Source organism: Marmota flaviventris, chromosome 7, assembly GCF_047511675.1.
Source record: "Marmota flaviventris isolate mMarFla1 chromosome 7, mMarFla1.hap1, whole genome shotgun sequence".
NCBI lineage: Eukaryota > Metazoa > Chordata > Mammalia > Rodentia > Sciuridae > Marmota > Marmota flaviventris.
This window is the reverse complement of record NC_092504.1, coordinates 72,774,007-72,796,206: the sequence shown is the minus strand read 5'-3', so window position 1 is coordinate 72,796,206 and position 22,200 is coordinate 72,774,007. Positions and strand designations below refer to the sequence as shown.

At 37.6% G+C, this 22,200-nt stretch overlaps 1 protein-coding gene across 2 annotated transcripts in view; it reads left to right on the top strand.

The window, feature by feature from the left end:
* Window positions 1-19,347, top strand: part of LOC139706424 (broad substrate specificity ATP-binding cassette transporter ABCG2-like) — a 33,207-nt gene extending 13,860 nt beyond the window's left edge. Inside the window, exons 8-10 of one of the 2 annotated variants that reach the window (XM_071614436.1) lie at window positions 4,285-4,432; window positions 9,422-9,636; window positions 17,146-19,347. In XM_071614436.1, coding sequence (XP_071470537.1) covers window positions 4,285-4,432; window positions 9,422-9,636; window positions 17,146-17,257 — 475 coding nt within the window. In that variant the 3' untranslated portion in view covers window positions 17,258-19,347. Of the gene's footprint in view, window positions 1-4,284; window positions 4,433-9,421; window positions 9,637-17,141 lie in introns of both variants that reach the window. The other variant, XM_071614437.1, reaches the window with a different exon arrangement.
* Window positions 19,348-22,200: the final 2,853 nt, after the last annotated feature.

Sequence of the window (22,200 nt, the reverse complement as noted above, 5' to 3'; positions counted from 1 at the left end):
TATTTTACTGCATTTGCTTCCCTCTTCTTCCATCTGTGTTCCACCTGTGTAAGTTTTTTTCTGACCTCATGCTCCATCTCTGGTACATACTCCCCGGTGTAAATTCCAAGAGGCAAGGACATTCCACTACACCAGCCTTCAGGTAAGGAAGTTGACAGTGGTGGATTCACAACCATCCAGTGCTTAGACTCTAGTCACATGTCACCAGCTTCCCCTGCAGTGTCTGTTTCCTGCAGTGCCTTGGGATTCTTCACTGAAACATGTCTTTTATGGCTTTCCTGCTTTGGTTGGTTTGATAATCTGTGTGAGTTCTTCAGTCCTTTCCTGTCCGTGATGCTCTTATAAGTCTTGGTGGATTTCATGGGGTGACCCTCTACTGGGTCCATCCCTATGTTCCATGAGCAGATTCCGGTCTCATAGGTGGTGTGAACTTCCATCATTTGATCAAGTTGGGGTCTGCTGGGCTTCTCTGCTGGGAAAGTACTTTTCTTCTTTAGAGTAGATTAGTATTTTTTTTTTCTGGGAAGATAATTGCCTATTATACCAAGATTGTGTTCCTCCTCAAGTCTCACCCACCAATTTTAGCGTAAGCTAATAACTCCTGTTCTTGTGGTAGCTGCATAACAAGTAATTGTTGACATTTTATCTAAGGAAGAGTTTTTCCCCTGTTCATTTTCTGTGTGATGTAATGGGTTGGAATCTGCTTTTCTTCACTGTTTTAATGATTAAATTGATCCTGATTTGTCTAGGGCTTTTCAATTGTCTATGTGCTCTTTTGACCTCTCCCTGATCATTATTCCATCATTTTTTTACTTTGTAGTCACAGTGATGTTCCATGTTTGTGTTGCACTTTTCCTGAGTTAGCTACTTGTGTATGGATCTGGTTTGTTCTGGTTTAATTAATATTAGGAAACCAAAATGTGGTTGCTGTTGTGCTCACTGCTATTGGAGTGGCATTGCTTTTAGATCTTCAGTAGGCATACCTAGGCCTACTGTATGTGTTTATATAAAATATGGAAATATATCCTATTTTATTTGGAAACATTGGTCCTGGATGAATTTTATATGTGTGTATACAGATGTGTATGTGTGTGTGTGTGTGTGTTAGTGTGTAGTGAGGTTTTTATTGTGTGTGTGGCAGGGTTCCTACCCATGGCCTCATATTTGCTAAGCACTTACTCTACACCTGAGCTATATTTCCAGTCCTTCTTCCCCTCCCTCCCTCCCTCTCTCTCTTATATATATATATATATATATATATATATATATATATATATATATATATATATATATATATATATATATATATATATATATATATATATATATATATTATAAAGAAACATGTAAACATACTTCTGTAATTATTGCTATTTATAAGAGTATATATTTAGATACCCATGAGTTCATATTTTTATTTTTATTTCCAGTCCAATACCTCTGTGTCACTTTTATTTCTTTTCCTTTCAGCCTTTGCAAGTCACTTCAGACCATGAGAGATGTGGCTCCTTTTATTTTAATATATTCACTTACTTGGTCTGTCTATAATTTAATTGTTTAATACAACCAGTCTGCCACTTGCTCTGGGCTATATCTTTGTCTCCTACCTCTGGAAACCCCTCTACTTCTTACTTTAACGTGCCTGACACACCACCTTCATGGCTTCCCCTAGTACTTACCTTGCTTTCTCTGGTGGCCATGCACCCGTGAGAAAGTTTCTGATAGGAGAGAAAAAAACAGGACAATGCAAAGATGGCTTTTTGTTTAAATATCTTATCTTATGCTCTAGATGTCAACATACATATAAGTGAAGATGCCAGGTTATGGGCCTGGAGTTCGGGTTCCTTTATAGAACATACCCAGGGAATTTTTTATTATCTACAGCTCTGCTGACAGTGTTCATTAGACAATGATGAATTGATACAGAATATTGTAACTATTTCCTTTATGTTTTTTTTTTTTTTTACTGGGTAGCATTCAAGCATCTTGCCTCTTGCAGAGATCAAGCCCTGCTATGCACAGTCATCACTTGGGGTCTCATTAAAATGCAGATTCTGTTTCTTTAAGTCTGAGGTGGAGCCCAGGATTTTCCCTAGAGGACTCTAAGAGGAGATATTTATACTAATGACACTGCCCATCCAATCACACTTTGGGTATCAGGGCTCTCATACAATTCTTCTTCCTGCTTCTAGTCTTCTACCAGCTCAATGATGTCTACTGAATACAGTTCCAGTTTCTGAGAGAAGGGCCAATCTTAGGCTTGTCATTCTCTTTTTGTAGTCTCTTTAGTTACCTTATTCATTTAATAGCAAATCACTGTCTCTCAGACATATATAAACACACCTCTTTCTTTGTAACAAACCTCTTTCTTTGACCAGGAGTATCCTTTTTCTTAGCTCAGTCCTGTTGGTCCTTTTGATGTTCCACTTGTATCATCTTTAGCCTAAGTTGTTAGCCTCCTTTTTACTTACAAGGAACCCTTAGCTATATCTATTCCACATTCTATTGAAATTTTTGGTCTTCTTGCCCAAATATCTTTGGGGCAGAGCACCCTTGGGCACACTGCTAAACTATACTAGGAACTAATCAAATTTGTAAATTGAAGTGGGTCTCCTAAAGTTTTTTTGTTGTTGTTGTTGTTGCTCTCAGGATTGAACCTCATTGTGCTCTATCACTGATCATATGACCTTCTTTTTATTTTGGGACAGAGGTACACCAAGTGGCTTAGGCTAACTTCAGACTTGAAATCTTCCTGCCTCGACCTCCTGCCTAGCTGAGATTATAGTTACATACCACCACACCTGGCTCATAAACATTTTGAATAACCACTTTGAACATTTTTACCTTTATTTTTTGCATCCATAGTAATAACTCATGTGAAATGGTCTTTTAACACTATTTCTACCACAAATTAAACCAGAGTTAGAATCATAGCCTTACTTCCTCATAACTGTGACTTAGAGGGCATTTGCTTGACTTTTAAATTTTTCCTGTGAAAAATTATGAAATTATAATATTGAAACTACCTTATGACAGTAGTGTAAAAATTAAAATGAAGTAATTTCTAAAGCATATAGCAATCTCATAGTACATACTTCAGAATGTTCATTGTTTTATCAAGGTAGAAAAAAGAAAACTAATCTTAAAGTGACAGAAGACAAATCATCAATAAGAATTATTTGTATGACTGTTGTCTTACTATTTACTCTATTATTACTTCTCAAACTTGATTATATTTGTAGGTTGCCTGGACAGCTTGTTAATAATATGAACTTCCTGTATCAACCTCAGAAATTCTAATTCAGTGTCTAGGAGGACTGTCCAGACTTCTGCATTTTTAACAAGCCTTACAGTAGATTCTAGACTGTTGATGTACCGTCTTTTCAGAAGCCCAGTGTTTTTAGTTTTTATTTTTCTTGGCAAGAATTGTCTCTTTTTTTTTGTTTATCTTGATTATGTATTTTAATTGCTGTTATGGTACTTATAAACACTGCAAAACTCTTCCAAGGGAAAAAAAAAAAAAACGATTATAAATTCTGCCAAGTTATATCCTGTTTAGAACACAAAGAATATTAGTAATGTATATGAACAATTCTTTCAAAACAAGCAAACAAATAAAACATGCCCTTAGGGGTTATTATTAAAGATACAAAGCCCATAATAATTACTACTTTTTCATAATAATTACTAAGGTGCACAAAAAATCTTGATTTTTTTTTTCATATCTGGGTATGAAACCCAGGGTCTTACATATGCTAGGAAAGCACTTTTGATGAGCTATGTTTCCAGCCCATCATGATTTTTTTTTTTTTTTTTAGTTGCAGTGTTGTTGAAATAATAAAGAATAATAACATGTTTAATTTATAAATCACATATTAAAGTGAATTTCTAATATTTTAGTACTAATAAAACCATTGAATTAGGGGTGAGGCTGTGGCTCAGTGATAGCACACTTGCCTGGCATAAATGATCATTAGCACCATGTATTAAAAAATAAAGGTCTATCAACAACTAAAAAAAAAATAATAATAAAAATAAATAAATAAATAAAGGTATGGTGCCCAACTACAAGTTAAAAAACAAACAAACAAACAAACAAACAAAAAAACATTGAATTTAGATTCCCCAAGTGTCATGTAGGTAACATAAGATGAGGTGAGAAGACTGTAAGAGAAAATGAAGTTGAACTGCGAACTCTTGTTTTAATGGTAAGAATAAACTGTTTTATCAGGAAGGGCAAGGTTCAGATGTGTAATGATCATTATCTTCCCTCTTTTAACTTAGGATTTCTGAGCAGGGACCAGCAATCATCTTCACCATTAATCACCCTTGGTATTACATCTTCAAGCTCTTTGACAGCCTCACCTTATTGGCCTCAGGAAAACTAATGTACCAAGATCCTGCAAAGAAGGCTTTGGAATACTTTGCATCAGTAGGTTTGATTGACTTTTTCATGCACTAGATCCTTCATTCTTGGAATTCTGGGAGAGAACAGAGGGGTTGATGGGAGTGCTGTTTGATCTTTGTATAAATTTACCTCTGGGTTCCAACACTCTAAAACATTCTTGGTCACTTTATTGCCAAACATTTTCTTCATATGGCAGCATATGTGTGTGAGAGTGTTTGTACTGGTCCTGTGGCTGTACTGCTTCCCAGTGACTGTGTGGGTTAGGTCTTCATTCCTATAACACATATCTAAGAAAAACTAATTACAAAAGTTATGATGGTTTTTGGCTTCAAGTTTCAGATGTTTCAGTCCACAGTCTACTGGCTTCATTGCTTTGGGCCTGAGGTGAGGCAGAAAAAATGGTGGAGGAGAGCTGTTCAGCTCATGGCAACCAGGAAGGAGAGAGAGAGAGAGAGAGAGAGAGAGAGAGAGAGAGAGAGAGAGAGAGAGAGAGAGAGAGGAGGGAAGGGGGAGAGAGAGAGAGAAGAAAAAGAAGAAGAGGAGAAAGAGGAGGGAGAAAATGAGAAGGAAAGGTGGGGAGGGGAGAGGAAAGGAGAGGAAATGGGTTAGGGACAAAATAAATCCTTCCAGGACATGAACCCAGTGACTTACTTTTTCAAATTAGGTCCCACTTCTATGTAATCTATTCTCATTATTATCCCATGAAATGAAATAGTTTCCTGAGGAAGTTAGAACCCTCATAATCAAATAATTTCTTAAATGCTCCATCTCTGTACATTGGGTACCAAGTCTTAAATTCTTTAGTATTTAAGTATTTAAAGTGTATACTTTATATCCAAATCATAATATTCTGCCCATGACCCCAAAAGGCTCATGTCCATCTCATAATGGAAAATGCATTCAGTCCTACAAGTTCCTCTAGTCTTTAACAATTCCAACATTTCTCAAAACTCTAAATCCAAAGTATTCTGTGAGACTCAAGGTAACACCTTAGCTGTGGGCCCATATACATAATAAAAGGTAAGTTACATGTTTCTAATATACAATGGAACAGAGTAGACATTTCCATTCCAAAAGGGAATAAACAGTCTCCAAAAAAGCCTTGTTCTTTCATATATCCTTCCTCAGCAGACATTCTATGGTTCATGGCATCTCTTAGTCCTGGCAACTCAATTACTGATTTAGCTTCCTCTCACAGAATCTCACATCACCATCTCAGGGGCGGCCTGCAGAGACTGCAGCCTTGACACAAATTTCTATCTCCAAGGCCTTCCTTTGTAATCTGGGTAAAAACTTTCATGAACCCCCTACTTCAGAATTCTGCATTATTTAATACTGGCACAACACAGATGACACCAAGGCCAACTGCCTGTAGGAACAGTAGCTGGGTCTGCTCGAACAATAGCTGTAGCAGCTACTGAGTGCTTGGACAGTGAAATGAGTACTGGCAGGACAAGTTTCTAGGTGGCCCTGTGCCTGCAATGTAACCCAGGACTCTCTTCTCAAAGCAGAGTCTTTCAAACTAGTTATCATTTTTACACCTTTAAACATGTTTCCTTTTTTCTCCATTAAACATTGGTTTCTCTTTAAAGGCCCTGATTTCTTCAGCAACCACACCTTCCTTATTTGCAGCTTTACAAGTGTTTTTCTGGCCAAACAGAAAATTTTTAAATGTTTCTGTTCTGCTTCTTGTTGCCATTTCTCACTAAAAATATGGCTAAAAGCTACCAGCAATAACTATGCCACAGTCCCAATGATTTGTTGCCTTGAAATTTCCTCCAATAGATTAATTAGTCCATCACCTTTAAATTCAGTCTCAGAGAGTGTTGGGACATGAACAAAATGGAAACAAGTTCCTTGTCAGTATATACCACTTATGGACTTTAGTCCAGTTTCCAAAACAGTCCTCATTACAATCTGAAATCTCATGAACACAATCTTTACTGTCCACATTCTTGTTGACATTCTGGTCTCCTGAGGTCACACCATAATTGTCCATTAACCTCTGCTTACAACATTCCAAAGCTTCTTTATCTTGTATCTCCACATTTTCCAAATTCCTCCCACAAATCATTTTCAAAGGCTTCTGAAGCACATGGTCAGGTATACTCATAGCAATGACCCCACTTCTTGTTAATCAACTCTTTATTGTTGTGATCAATAATTGAGAACAGTAACTTAGAGGAGGAAAGATTTATTTTGGCTCATGGTTTTGGAGATATCACTCCAATACAGCTATATGCATTGCTTTGGGCCTTAGGAACTAAGCTTCATTTCTTTGGCCTTTGGTGAGAACATCTGGCAGAAAGGTGTAGTGGTGGAAACTGTTCAACTCTTTCCAGCGAGGAAGGAGGGAGAGAGAGAGGGATGGAGGGAGGGAGGGAGAGAGAGAGTGTGTGTGTGTGTGTGTGAGAGAGAGAGAAAAGTGGATCAGGAGCATGATAAATTCTTCCAGTGCATACTTCCAGTGACCTAATTCCTCCTACCACACAGTAGTCCATTCAAGTTATTAATTTATGAGATTGCTATATTGTGTACCATGCCTTAAACATGTGTGTTGTGGTTTAGATATGAGGTTTCCCCCAATAGGTCATGTGTGAGATGGCATAAGAATGTGCAGAGGTGAATTGATCAGACTATGAGAAGTATAACCTAATCAATGGATTATCCACTGCTATAGATTAACTGGATCATAACTACAGGCAAATAGGGTGTGGCTAGAGGAAGTAGGTCACTGAAGGCATACATTTTGGGTTTATATTTTGTTCCTGGTGAGTGAAGCTCTCTCCCTAATTCCTAATTATCATGTCCTGAGCTGCTTTCCTACACCATGCCCTTCTACCATGATGTTCTATCTCCCCTGGGCCCACCACTATAGAGTTGACTGACCGTGGACTGAACCTCTGAAATCATGAGCCAAAATAAACTTTTCCTTCTCTATGTTTTTATTTTCAGGTCTTTTGGTCACAGTTGATTAAAACAACATGCATCTTTGGGGAAATTCATATCTAAACCATAACAGTGATCTTTCCCTTAAAGTTCAAAATTTAACTACTTAGATTTATATCCAGTTATTCTGTCAGTTAAATATTTATGGAATGGCCCAATATTATTATTTTGAGACCTATAACAGATTGCTTTCTTATTTTTGTTTTTACCGTGGCATGTAATCTTGCTCTGCCTTCACAAGAGCTCATGGAGATACTACTTAACTTTCTATAAACATTAGACTGAAGATTTAGGACTTAAGTGGGTGTGAGTGATCTATCAATGGAATGGCTAATCCCAAATCTGATTGGACCAATATTTCAGGGATGCCTAATTCTTTGAATTTTTTATTAAATTGTGTGATTTTTAAAAAATAGCTCATAGAATCTGCTTCAGAGATATTTGGGTATGATCATAGGTGCTTCTCTATGACCTCAAACAGTTGTCTTTTTAAATTTGTTTTTGTTTAATATCTCTCCTTTAAAAATACTCAAGCATGTATGGATCTGGGGAGTCCAGAGTAGACAGGAATCAGACCCCAGCCAAAGTTTAGATGATTTATGCCACTAGAAGTGGAGGAAAGAGTTCAGGTGTACTGTACTGGTCATTTTCTCTCCAGAATGCTACCCTGAAGGATTTGTTCCTCTTTGGAATTATGACAGATTGACATATGATAAATTTGAGGTCTGAATTTAATAGGTGGGAAAGCTATCTTGCTGTCATTAGTACTGCCATTCCAGTATTTCCTGGATCAACTCAGAGACTACAATGCATCTGGGCCTTCAAAACTTCCTTCCTGGACTTAGCCTTAGTCTTATGAAGGAGTATTGATAAACTCCAGGAAATTTAGATAGCTTATTGAACTTTACTACTTATGTAGATAATAACTAACATAATATGTTGTAAAGAGTCCAGATTTGGTTGGATATATATATGTATGTACGTATGCAAGAAAATGACGGAGAAGATGATAATTCTGCCTTCCCTAGTCTCACCTGTCTCACACTGTGTGAGTCCTCTTTACTTTTAAAGACCATTGGGTTGAGTTGTTGGAGTGCCTTCTTTTGCAGGTTATCCCTGTAAGCTGTACAACAGCCCTGCAGTCTTCTTTCTGGAAATTATTAAGGGAGAATTTCCTGCTATGATATTAAACAGAGAGAAAGAAGGGAATGAAGGTACATCAGTCTCAGATTCACAGTTTTTTGCCTAATCAATTTGGCTGAGGTTTTGTGATATGGAAATATATTGTAACAGGGCTTTGTGAATTTGCATTAATGTTGTGTTCTGATACCAGTCAGCAGATAGGCTTTGTTACCTGAGAATGTTATGGATTTTTGTTTATTTGTTTCATTTATGAGTGAGCATTAATATGCTACTTTTTATTTTATGGGGGGTTTCCATTTAAAAATAAATATGCTTGGGCTGGGGATGTGGATCAAGCAGTAGTGCGCTCACCTGGTATGTGCGGGGCACTGGGTTCGATCCTCAGCACCACATAAAAATAAAAAAATAAAGATGTTGTGTCCACCGGAAAAAAAAAAAAAAAGAACACCTATATCACTCCTTCTATCATCAGCTCTGATGGATTGTCTGGTGTTTTTTCAAGAACTTGCTGAGTGAGCCTGAGGAAAACATATTAAATATTAAAAAATTCTCTCTCTCTTAAAAAAATATGCTCACTGTTATAGTATTTAAAAATGAGAAGCAATTTTTTATGCATTAACATGTAAAATAAAAGGACCAGATTTTTATATTAACATTATAATTCTGTATGAAGATATTTATTTTAATAGTTAGGTTCCAAGTTGGGAGGAAAAGGTCAGTGAGTTTGCTCTTATCTGTAATTACAATCATAGTAGTACCCAGCTCATTCAGCTGTGTTTTTCTAATGTGAAAAGCAGCAATAAAGCTAATATTTTTTATATTCAGGCTCTAAAATCAAATTGTTATTGAAGAAAGGAGTCAAAGAGGGTTGGTCGGTGGGACGGTGGCCTGTGACTGAGTTTTCCACTCTCCTGTTCGGAGGTGGGAGGGGCACAAGAGCGGCCCACACACCTGATCCGCCCGGAGAGAAGCGGGGGTCCCGCATCCAGTGGACCAGTTTGCCAAGGAGCAGGAAGAACAAAGAAATCGAAAAAGAGACGCTTGGCTGCTCAGAGCCGCGGGCGCTTTGCTCCCATCTGCTTCCTCTTTCGCTTCGCTCCGGGTGGAGAAGCTGAGTGTGTAATCAGCAGTGGATTGTAAGTACCCGAGGCAAAGAAAGCTCAGTGTGCCCCGCCTTTTTTTTTTTTTTTGAATATTTTTTATACAGGGAGAGTTTGTGGATTGGGATTGTTTGCAGGGCTGTGGTTTCTGTGCCGAAAATCCACTCCGCGGGAGCCACCATTTGCTTTCTGCTTGCTGTCTTGATGGCGCTGTATACACTGTCCGGCAGCCTCACCTAGAGGTTGGAGCTGGGCTGCGTGCCGAGCCCTGTCCTCCGAAGGCTGGACTGCAGCCTCGAGCGTCTCGGTGGCCTGTTCGCCGCTGCACCTTCGGGCAGAGCCTGCTCTGGGGTCGTTCTGCACCCCCCTGCCAGGGGACCCGTGCTCCAGAGGAGGGGGACGGAGAGCCGCGGTGGCAGCCGCTTGGGCCCCTGGGGCCGGGCACCGGGCGGAAGAGCTGCGGAGGCCAGGGCGGCTCTGCTACGATCGCAGACAAGCGCGGCGCTCGTGGGCGCAGCCCAGAGACAGAGGCGACGGCGGCAGGGTTTCATTTCTAGAAATCTGGACTGCAAACAGAAGCAGCAGTTTGTATAATCCCAAGAACTTGCTTATACCAGGAAGCTGTAAGGGCAACATGAATATCATTGATGAGATGTAACATGGTGGCAGGCGCAGAGAGATCAAGTCTCTGACATCTTCAACTGCGCGGGCATAGGGAGCCGTAAACTGTCTAAATGCTGTTTGCTCAGGATCACTAGGCAATGCTGAGCTGACGTGGATCTGGGGTGTACAGGCTGGGCCCCTCAGAACACACACACAGAGCCCGAATTGGAGGCAATTAAGCTCCGGTTCTCCTGCTTCGTGTGACTCAGCACTAACGATCCCGCTGAAATAATTGGCCGGCCCTTAGGAACTTACAGAGGTAAAAGCCAACCGAGCCTTCATAGGCAGTGGCCACAGGACTGAAACGGGGATTGGGAGAGACAGTCAGGACCCACCCGTTGCATTGGTCACCCGGCAAAGGGAGCAAACGGTCACCATTTGCATGGGATATCACCATGGCAGAGAAATGGCATCACGGGCGGAGGAGATAACTGCATTGAAACCAGCACGACAGGTGTGTAATTCCCTAGTCATCGCTCTCCACACAGCAGGGAAAACTTAAGGGCCACTCCCAGCTCTCCTGTGAACGCAATAACCAGACCGAGGGAATCAGGAGTGGCGCGGGACTCGCGGCGCGGAACTCCCGGCTACCGCTCCCACCAGTGCTGACAACTGAGGTCTCTTGCACCAGCTACCGGGGGCGTGGCTACAGGAGGGCAAGCAAATTCGCTGGGGGATCTCAGCCCCAAGCTCTAGAAACTTAGGGTCTGAGGGAGGCAAACAGGGAGAGTGAGCCCAGGTGTTCATGAAAACAGGGCTCCCAGGAGCAGCAGACCTGGCGTGTAGCCAGTATTGTGGTGAGCGCCACAGGTGAGCATGGCCTGGCTTGAGGAAACACAAGACAAGGCCCTAGACACTCAGGATTGGAGACCCGCCCAGTCTAGGAGAAAGAGCTACTGCACAGTGAATGGTTCCCACCTATTGAGAGGAGAAGCTTGGCCCAGTGGGCACAGCTCCACCTACTGGAAGAGAAGTTAATAGAACTCGAGGACTGCATTTATTATTATTATTATTATCATTTTTTTTTTCTCCTTTTTCTTTCATTTTCAATTTTTATTTGTTGTTGTTCTTTAACTTTTTTTCAATGTTTCTATTTTTTTAATTTTTTTAAATTTTATTATTATTATTATTATTTTAAATTTTAATTTTCATTTTTTATTATCACTATTATTTTTGTTAAATTTTTTTTTCGTCTTTTCTTTCTTTCTTTATTATCTAATCTTTGTTATTCTTGTTTCTTTTGTCTTTTCATTTCTTTTCAATTTTCTTATTCCCCCTTCCTTGAATTCTACCTGCCTACTCTCATTCTCTTTAGTGACTTCTTCCCTTCCCTTCTAATATCTTTCCTCTCAAGCATCAAATAAATCTATAAGAGTAAACAGTAACTCAGCAGTCAAACAGACAAGAAGTAACATGAGCAGCATAAAAAAGCAAGGAAGAAAAGGAGAACAAACAATGAAGGACAGCCTAAATATTCAGGAGGACCTAGAGTCAGCAGAAAAATGGTCATATAACGAACTCAAGGAATACCTTAGACAGATGGAATGGAACCTTAAAGAAGATACGAGACAGCAAATCCAAACAGTGAAAGAACACTTTGAAAATGAATTACATAGACAGATAAAAGAAGAAGTTAAGCATCTTTATCAGGAGATTGAGATTATAAAAAAAACCAAACAATAATTCTAGAAATGAAGGAAACGGTAAGCCAAATTAAAAACTCAATTGAGAGTATCACTAACAGAGTGGAGCAAGTAGAAGCCAGGACATCAGATAATGAAGACAAAATATATCATCTTGAAAAGAACCTAGCCAACTCAGAAAGGCTGGTTAAAAACCACGAGAAAAACATCCAAGAGATATGGGATAACATAAAGAAACCAAACCTACGAGTCATCGGGATAGAAGAAGGTACAGAGATTCAAACCAAGGGAATGAGTAACCTGCTGAAAGAAATAATTACAGAAAACTTTCCAGAAATTAGAAAGGAAACGGATATACAAATTGTAGATGCATACAGGACACCGAGCACACAAAATCACACTAGACCAACGCCAAGACACATTGTTATGAAGATATCCAATATACAGAACAAAGAGAAAATACTAAAAGCTACAAGAGAAAGGAGGCAGATTACATTCAGGGGTAAACCAATAAGGTTAACAACGGATTTTTCATCACAGACGCTGAAAGCGAGAAGATCCTGGAACAACGTATTTCAAACACTAAAAGACAATGGATGCCAACCAAGAATTATGTATCCAGCAAAATTAAGCTTCAGGTACGATAACGAAATAAAAATCTTTCATGATAAACAAAAGCTAAAAGAATTTGCAGCCAGAAAACCAGCATTGCAAAGCATCTTGAGCAAAACACTACACGAGGAAGAAATGAAAAACAATAACCAAAACCATCAGTGGGAAGTGCCTCTATAAAGACAGAGGGTGGGGGGAAAGCTAACCGTGGAGAAACAAACTAAATTAAAAAAAAAAAAAAAAAAAGAAGAAGATAAATAATCAAACATGGCTGGAAGTACAAACCATATATCAATAGTAACTCTAAACATTAATGGCTTAAACTCTCCAATAAAGCGACATAGGCTGGTAACATGGATTAAAAAAACAAATCCAACAATATGCTGCCTCCAGGAGACACATCTGATTGGAAAAGACATACACAGGCTGAAGGTGAAAGGTTGGGAAAACATATACCACGCACACGGTCCTCGTAAGCAATCAGGGTGACCATCCTCATATCGAATAAAATTGACTTCAAGACTAAGTTAATCAAAAGGGATAAGGAAGGACATTATATACTGTTAAAAGGAACCATTCACCAACAAGACATAACAATTATCAATATTTATGCACCAAATAATGGTGCTGCGACGTTCATAAAACAAATTCTCCTCAAGTTCAAGAATCAAATAGACCACAACACAATAATTATGGGTGACTTCAACACACCTCTCTCACAATTGGACAGATCCTCCAAACAAAACCTGAATAAAGAAACTATAGAACTCAATATCACAATCAACAACCTAGACTTAACTGACATATATAGAATATATCAACCATCATCAAGTGGATATACTTTTTTCTCAGCAGCACATGGATCCTCCTCAAAAATAGACCACATATTATGCCATAGGGCAACCCTCAGTAAATATACAGGGGTGGAGATAATACCATGCATTTTATCTGATCATAATGGAATGAAACTGGAAATCAATGATAAAAGAAGGAAGGAAAAATCCTACATCACATGGAAAATGAACAATATGTTACTGAATGATCAATGGGTTACAGAAGACATAAAGGAAGAAATCAAAAAATTCTTAGAGATAAATGAAAATACAGACACAACATATCGGAATCTATGGGACACAATGAAAGCAGTTTTAAGAGAGAAATTCATCGCTTGGAGGTCATTCCTCAAAAAAAGGAAAAACCAACAAATAAATGAGCTCACACTTCATCTCAAAGCCCTAGAAAAGGAAGAGCAAAACAACAGCAAATGTAGCAGAAGGCAAGAAATAATTAAAATCAGAGCAGAAATCAACGAAATTGAAACAAAAGAAACTACTGAAAAAATTAACAAAACAAAAAGTTGGTTCTTTGAAAAAATAAATAAGATCGACAGACCCTTAGCCATGCTAACGAAGAGAAGAAGAGAGAGAACTCAAATCACTAACACACGGGATGAAAAAGGCAATATCACAACAGACATTACAGAAATACACAAGACAATTAGAAATTATTTTGAAAACCTATATTCCAATAAAATAGAAGATAGTGAAGACATCAATAAATTCCTTAAGTCATATGATTTGCCCAGACTGAGTCAGGAGGATACTCACAACTTAAACAGACCAATAACAATAGATGAAATAGAAGAAGCAATCAAAAGACTTCCAACCAAGAAAAGCCCAGGACCGGATGGGTATACAGTGGAGTTTTACAAAACCTTTAAGGAAGAATTAATACCAATACTTTTCAAGTTATTTCAGGAAATAGAAAAAGAAGGAGCTCTGCCAAATTCATTCTATGAGGCCAACATCACGCTGATTCTGAAACCAGACAAAGTCACCTCAAAGAAAGAAAACTACAGACCAATATCTCTGATGAACCTAGATGCAAAAATCCTCAATAAAATTCTGGCGAATCGGATACAAAGGCACATCAAAAAATTGTGCACCATGATCAAGTAGGATTCATCCCTGGGATGCAAGGATGCTTCAATATACGGAAATCAATAAATGTTATTCACCACATCAATAGACTTAAAAATAAGAACCATATGATCATCTCAATAGACGCAGAAAAAGCATTCGACAAAGTACAGCATCGCTTTATGTTCAAAACATTAGAAAAACTAGGGATAACAGGAACTTACCTCGACATTGTAAAAGCTATCTATGCTAAGCCTCAGGCTAGCATCATTCTCAATGGAGAAAAATTGAAGGCATTCCCCCTAAAATCTGGAACAAGACAGGGATGCCCTCTATCACCACTTCTATTCAATATAGTTCTCGAAACACTGGCCAGAGCAATTAGACAGACGAAAGAAATTAAAGGCATAAAAATAGGAAAGGAAGAACTTAAATTATCACTATTTGCAGATGACATGATTCTATACCTAGAAGACCCAAAAGGGTCTACAAAAAAACTACTAGAACTAATAAATGAATTCAGCAAAGTGGCAGGATATAAAATCAACACGCATAAATCAAAGGCATTTCTGTATATCAGCGACAAAACTTCTGAAACGGAAATGAGGAAAAACACTCCATTCACAATATCCTCAAAAAAAATAAAATACTTGGGAATCAACCTAACAAAAGAGGTGAAAGATTTATATAATGAAAACTACAAAACCCTAAAAAGAGAAGTAGAAGAAGATCTTAGAAGATGGAAAAATATACCCTGTTCATGGATAGGCAGAACTAACATCATCAAAATGGCGATATTACCAAAAGTTCTCTATAGGTTTAATGCAATGCCAATCAAAATCCCAACGGCATTTCTGGTAGAAATGGATAAAGCAATCATGAAATTCATATGGAAAAATAAAAGACCTAGAATAGCAAAAGCAATTCTAAGCAGGAAGTGCGAATCAGGCGGTATAGCGATACCAGACTTAAAACTATATTACAGAGCAATAGTAAAAAAACAGCATGGTACTGGTACCAAAACAGGAGGGTGGACCAATGGTACAGAATAGAGGACACAGAGACTAATCCACAAAGCTACAACTATCTTATATTTGATAAAGGAGCTAAAAGCATGCAATGGAGGGAGGATAGCATCTTCAACAAATGGTGTTGGGAAAACTGGAAATCCATATGCAACAAAATGAAACTGAATCCCCTCCTCTCGCCATGCACAAAAGTTAACTCAAAGTGGATCAAGGAGCTAGATATCAAATCAGAGACTCTGCGTCTGATAGAAGAAAAAGTTGGCTCCGATCTACATATTGTAGGGTCGGGCTCCAAATTCCTTAATAGGACACCCATAGCACAAAAGTTGATAACAAGAATCAACAAATGGGACTTACTTAAACTGAAAAGTTTTCTCTCAGCAAGAGAAACAATAAAAGAGGTAAATAGGGAGCCTACATCATGGGAACAAATTTTTACTCCTCACACTTCAGATAGAGCCCTAATATCCAGAGTATACAAAGAACTCAAAAAATTAAATAAGAAAACAAATAACCCAATCAACAAATGGGCCAAAGACCTGAACAGACACTTCTCAGAGGAGGACATACAATCAATCAACAAGTACATGAAAAAATGCTCACCATCTCTAGCAGTCAGAGAAATGCAAATCAAAACCACCCTAAGATACCATCTCACTCCAGTAAGATTGGCAGCCATTATGAAGTCAAACAACAACAAGTGCTGGAGAGGATGTGGGGAAAAGGGTACTCTTGTACATTGCTGGTGGGACTGCAAACTGTTGCGGCCAATCTGGAAAGCAGTATGGAGATTCCTGGGAAAGCTGGGAATGGAACCACCATTTGACCCAGCTATTGCCCTTCTTGGACTTTTCCCTGAAGACCTTAAAAGAGCATACTACAGGGATACTGTTACATCGATGTTCATAGCAGCACAATTCACAATTGCTAGACTGTGGAACCAACCCAGATGCCCTTCAATAGATGAATGGATAAAAAAAAAATGTGGCATTTATACACCATGGAGTATTATGCAGCACTAAAAATGACAAAATCATAGAATTTGCAGGGAAATGGATGGCACTAGAGCAGATTATGCTTAGTGAAGCTAGCCAATCCCTAAAAAACAAATACCAAATGTCTTCTTTGATATAATGAGAGCAACTAAGAACAGAGCAGGGAGGAAGAGCAGGAAGAAAAGATTAACATTAAACAGATACATGAGGTGGGATGGAAAGGGAGAGAAAAGGGAAATTGCATGGTAATGGAGGGAGACCCTCATTGTTATACAAAATTACATATAAGAGGTTGTGAGGGGAATGGGAAAATAAACAAGGAGAGATATGAATTACAGTGGATGGGGTGGAGAGAGAAAATGGGAGGGGAGGGAGGGGGCATGGTAGAGGATAGGAAAGGTAGCAGAATACAACAGTTACTAATAGGGCATTATGTAAAAATGTGGATGTGTAACCGATGTGATTCTGCAATCTGTATTTGGGGTAAAATTGGGAGTTCATAACCAACTTGAATCTAATGTATGAAATATGATATGTCAAGAGCTCTATAATGTTTTGAACAACCAATAAAAAAATAAAAAAGAAAAAAGAAAATAAAAGAAAGGAGTCAAAGAAAAATGGGTTAAATAACTTGTTGTCTAATAGTAGTGTTTTTGTTCTTTATTCATTTTTGTTTGAAAGTCAGTGAGACTGAAGAGCTCTCCAAGGGGAAAATACCAGTCATAGAAACTTTATTTGAGTTTTACCTCAACTCCTCCATCTACAGAGAAACAAAAGCTGAGTTAGACCAACTCTAAGGTGGTCAGAAGAAGAGGAGTTCAGCCTTCAAGGAGACCACCTATATCACTCCTCCTATCATCAGATCAGATGGATTGTCTGGTGTTTTTTCAAGAACTTGCTGAGAGATCCTGAGGAAAACATATTTCAGGTGACCTGAGACTCTTTTAATTATGCTGTGAAATACCCATGTAGAAGTAACATGGTTTTGATATGATCTACTTCAGGAATTGGTTTATTCTCTTCCATTCACTTATTATCCTTGCTTCATTTGGTATGTAATCATGGTCAATAGAACAAAAAAAAAAAAAAAAAAAAAAAAAAAATCACAAGTTTTACTTATGGGAAAGTTTCTTAGTGATTCTTAGATTACCTCACCCAGAATTTTTGTTGATTTAGACAAATTATAATGGGTAATATTGAGTAGAAAAAAATTTTCTTCAAAAAAAGAAAATAAAGACAATGTGTCTCAGATATGTATGGGTATTGCATAGCTGTCCACTTTCATTTGCAGAGTCATTCACAAGATCATATGCTGCATTTTGGGAACTCACAAAGCAGTACACTAAATGAGTAAAAATAAATATTTCTGTTCTCACGCAATTCATTTGTTATGAGGGTAGAGACATGATAATTAATATATCAGATTGCAGAAGGGTCTGTACAGAAAATTTCAGCACAGATGGAGGGAGAAGAGGGATGGGAGACAAAAGGCAGTAGGGGCAAGAGGGTTGTTTTGCCCTTGAAATGAGGCAGTGAGAGAACTTGATGTTACTGAATATAGTTGAGGGTTGTCTAGGCTGAACATTGTCTGGACTGCCCACTGTCTGGTGGAGGATCCTGTATGCAAAGTGCTGTTCCTTATAATTCATCTTCCTTATTGAGAGATTTTAAACTTTAGAAAGCCCTAGATACCTCAAAGAGTTTGCATTTTATGCAGAGATAGTAACCAGACTAAACAAGGCTATTCACTGTCAGGTTAACCCTCTTAACTAGGATGATATAATGTTCTTTTCATCTTTAGCTAGCTCTGTGGTCATTGTTGATTATCAATTTTCAAGGTTTTTCTGTTGTTTTTAACCCTGTGTCATACAAAGCTTTTCTAACTTCCAGTTCATTTGTCCATCATTTGTAAGGAAATCAGTTTAGCTGAAATCAGTTTAGCCTAGACCCTGGCGCTCGGTCTGCATCTTAAGGAGGTCTAGGACCAAATGTACATTATCAATCATTGATTTTCAGTTGAGTATTGAATGATGACCTTTGTAGGCTCTAATGAAGTACTACTGACTATTTAACATTAGTCATCATAATTTTCATATGTAATTATTGCCTGCATTATGTATTTTTGAACAATGTGATGTAATCTATTCATTCTTTCATATGATTTATGTATTATGCTTCTTACTTGCTTCTCAAAGTATAGTTCTGGACAGAGTATGATTAGGACATAGCTACGTGCAAATACACCAGGATTGTGCATTTGGTCCTAGGTGTCCTTAAGATGCAAACAGAAGCCCAGTGCCTGCAGGCTTGGTGTTCAGCCTTCTGGTCTCATCAGTGAACTCAGTTCTGCAAAAGGAAGTCCAGCAATATTCAGAGAATAGTAGTCTCTAGAATAAGGGGAGAACTCTTAGAGATCCCTGAGCTTTGTGGGACAAATCTCAACATTTTTTTAAATGCCGGAATGTTTGTGTAGGAACAGGCAAACCCATTGTTTGGAAAGCACCAAATAGTTAATATTTTAGATTTATCAGGCCCATAGTTGTTTGTGGTCAGAAGAAAAAACAGTAGCTGTCCCCATTTGTCCTGTGGGGCATAGTTTAATGATTCTTGTGGCTTAGGACTCTTAAACTGGACTGTTCTTTTTGCCTAGGTTTTGAAGACAGATTTGTTAAAGTGTCAAGACAGATTTGTTTTATGGCTTCCTTCTTATAAGACCCTGTCTGTTGTCTGATAGCTATGCTTGGTTTAAACTAGTTATTTACATGATTCAGATTTGACCCCTATCCAGCAGTTGTATTTAGAAGTTCTTAGAATAAATGAATTATCTATATAAAAATGTTTATTCAATGTGCTAGTTTTCCTGATTAAATTGATTTGGAAGACATTATTATCAATCTGTCTGAGAGTCATTGTTTCTATTAACATATTGAACATTTATGGATTTATTTATTTATTTAGTGAAAGCTATAGACATCTCTCAGAACACATCCTTGAGAAATGTTGGTTCAACATATTTGAACAAAGACTGAGTAACATTTTGGGGAACTCCTTTTTCATCTTTGTGTTTAAAACAATCAAGATGCACAAAGCTTGTATATATGGCTGCTATCCCTATGTACTGCATTGTACAATACTTAGTTTTCTTTCTTTTTTTATGTAAGACAGAATAATATGTGTAACCTCATAAAAGCATGCATGATATTCTCATGTAATTCTTTGTTTTGTTCAATGTTTCAAAACTGATGACTGTAGAGTTTTTAAAACTATAGAAAACATCCTAATGATAATACTTATTGGTAGTATAAAATGATAAGTTTGAATGCAAAAGAAACTAAGAATACAGAGTGTTGAAACTGAAAGATTGAATGTTCTTAAAAGTTATACTGTATGAAAGTAAAGACTCTTATTTACCTGTTTATACTGCTTATTGGTAAAATAATCAGCATTTGTTTGGAAATCTTTCCAGAATAATGTCCTCACAAACTATTCTTTATAGATCATGCTTCATTTTTTTTAACTTTGTCTTCCTTTATGCCATAAATGTCCTTCACAGATTATTTCAAGTTTTAATATTGTTATTGTATTGAGTTTCATTTGTTCCCAAATGACTGCCCCAGGTCCCTGCATGTCTGTTAACTTGTGTAGCATTTGTAGGTTCAGTACCTGAGTTGAACTGGACCCTTATAGCAGTGCCTGGTGGACACTGAGAGTAATTTTAGCTTGACGAGTACTCTGCTTGCTGTCCATTCGATTCCCTGAAGAAAAGATACCTTTATTTGCCATCTAATTCAGATAGAATTTTCAAAACATATACTGCTTTATATTCTCCTAGTGACTGTGGCCATGTCATTAAAGTGTTTATTGAAATGGAGAGATGTGATTATATATCCATGTGTCATATAATAATAAGTGATATGAAAAAATCTTAGCTCTAATTGAAATTCTTACCTTTTTATGTTCATTTTTCTTTTCAAAAAGATAATTGTGGCAGTCATTCTGGGCATGGTCATAGGTGCATTTTTCCTGGCACTAAAACATGATTATACTGACATCCACCATAGGTAGGTAAATTTGGATCTTGATTTTGATAAAATGCCACTACTTTATTCAGGCTTGTAGACATCCATTTAAAATTTGGATTTATGATAAGTATGGTGCAAATCTCATGAAAGAGTCAGTATTTATTTTTACATATGTATACATATTTGTGGTAAATTATATGCAAGCTGAAGTTTACCCTTTCAGTCATTTTTATATGTACAATTCAGTGGCATCACATACATTTATACTGAGCATCCATCACTACTATCCACCTCCAGACCTTTCTTTCATATTCTGAAATGCAGTCTTCATACCATTGAATTGTAACTCTCCATACCCACCTCTCCCAACCCTTGGCAAACTTTTTAAAGTATTTTTAATCCTTTCTTTTATTGAAGGGTATGTAATAAAAATTACAGTTCAATGAATTACCAAAAAATGAAGATATGTGTGCACCTCCACTTTCTCTGTTGCAGTCATATAATATTTTTTGGCATGTGACTGGCTTATTTCCCTTAGCATAATAATATTAAAGATTTGGAACAGCTATAAGAACACTGATCAGGAGTCTGGGGCCTAGGTACCATGACCAATTCTTTATAAGACACCTCTTATTTGTAAACTGGAAGTGTTACACTTTATAAGTGGTTCTTATCATATAGTGTGTTATCATAAGTAGATATTTCCAGTGTATGTGTGAGATAAAGAAACAGAAAAATTCAAAGCAATGACCCTGGGATGAAGTCTGAGAACAATGCAACAGTGATCTATTAAATCAATAAACCTCAAAGTAACCATCTTTCTCTCATTAATAAGGAGAGAGGGAAAGAACACATGTGTACACAGACTCTTTTCTTTTCTATATATCTCTGTAGACCTTATCAATAATTCATACCAATCTAAATTTTATCTGTATATAGTTATATGTTGAGAGACAAAGAAAAACAATATAGATAGGCAATAACTATCACAGCATCTCAGCATAGTGTTGAGTTGTTTTATAAATTATTTTTATGTTTCTTTATGATACATGGCATCTCAGTAAAATTAAGTTTTGTAAATATTGAAAGTTCTGTTGAGTAGAGCATGGGGCATGTGTGTGCAATTCCAGTTATTCAGCAGGCTGAGGCAAGATGATCTCAATTTTAAGTCCAATCTGAGAAGCTTAGAAAGACCCTGATCAAGACAAAAAAATTTTTAAAAACAGCTGGGGATGTATCTCATTGGGAGAGTGTTTGTCTGTCATCCATGAAGCCATTGGATTGATACCCAGCACTGCACCAAAATCAAAAACAAGAAGATTCACTTGGGAAAGTCTTGAAAACAATGCTCAACTGAATGGCTATTGTTGAGCATGCACAATGGATACACACTTCCCTAGTGGTGGCTGGTTTTGTACTTCTAATTGTAGGAACCATAAACATGCTGGCAAAAGAAATTTGTTTTAACACATAAGCAAAACTAAAGACACATTCTCTTTGTATTGTTACTTACCTATCAAGAAGTATGCTACACAAGTACATATAATTGGCAACAAACTCCTGGGTAGTAAATCAGATACCAGTTTTCCATAAAGTAAGATGATACTTCATATCATCCACTAATAAGCTCTTGTCTACAAAACAAAAACACACACCACACATCCCAATTAGTCCAAGGCACAGCCCAGCTGAGATGCTGCTGTCCAGGTTCCTGCTGC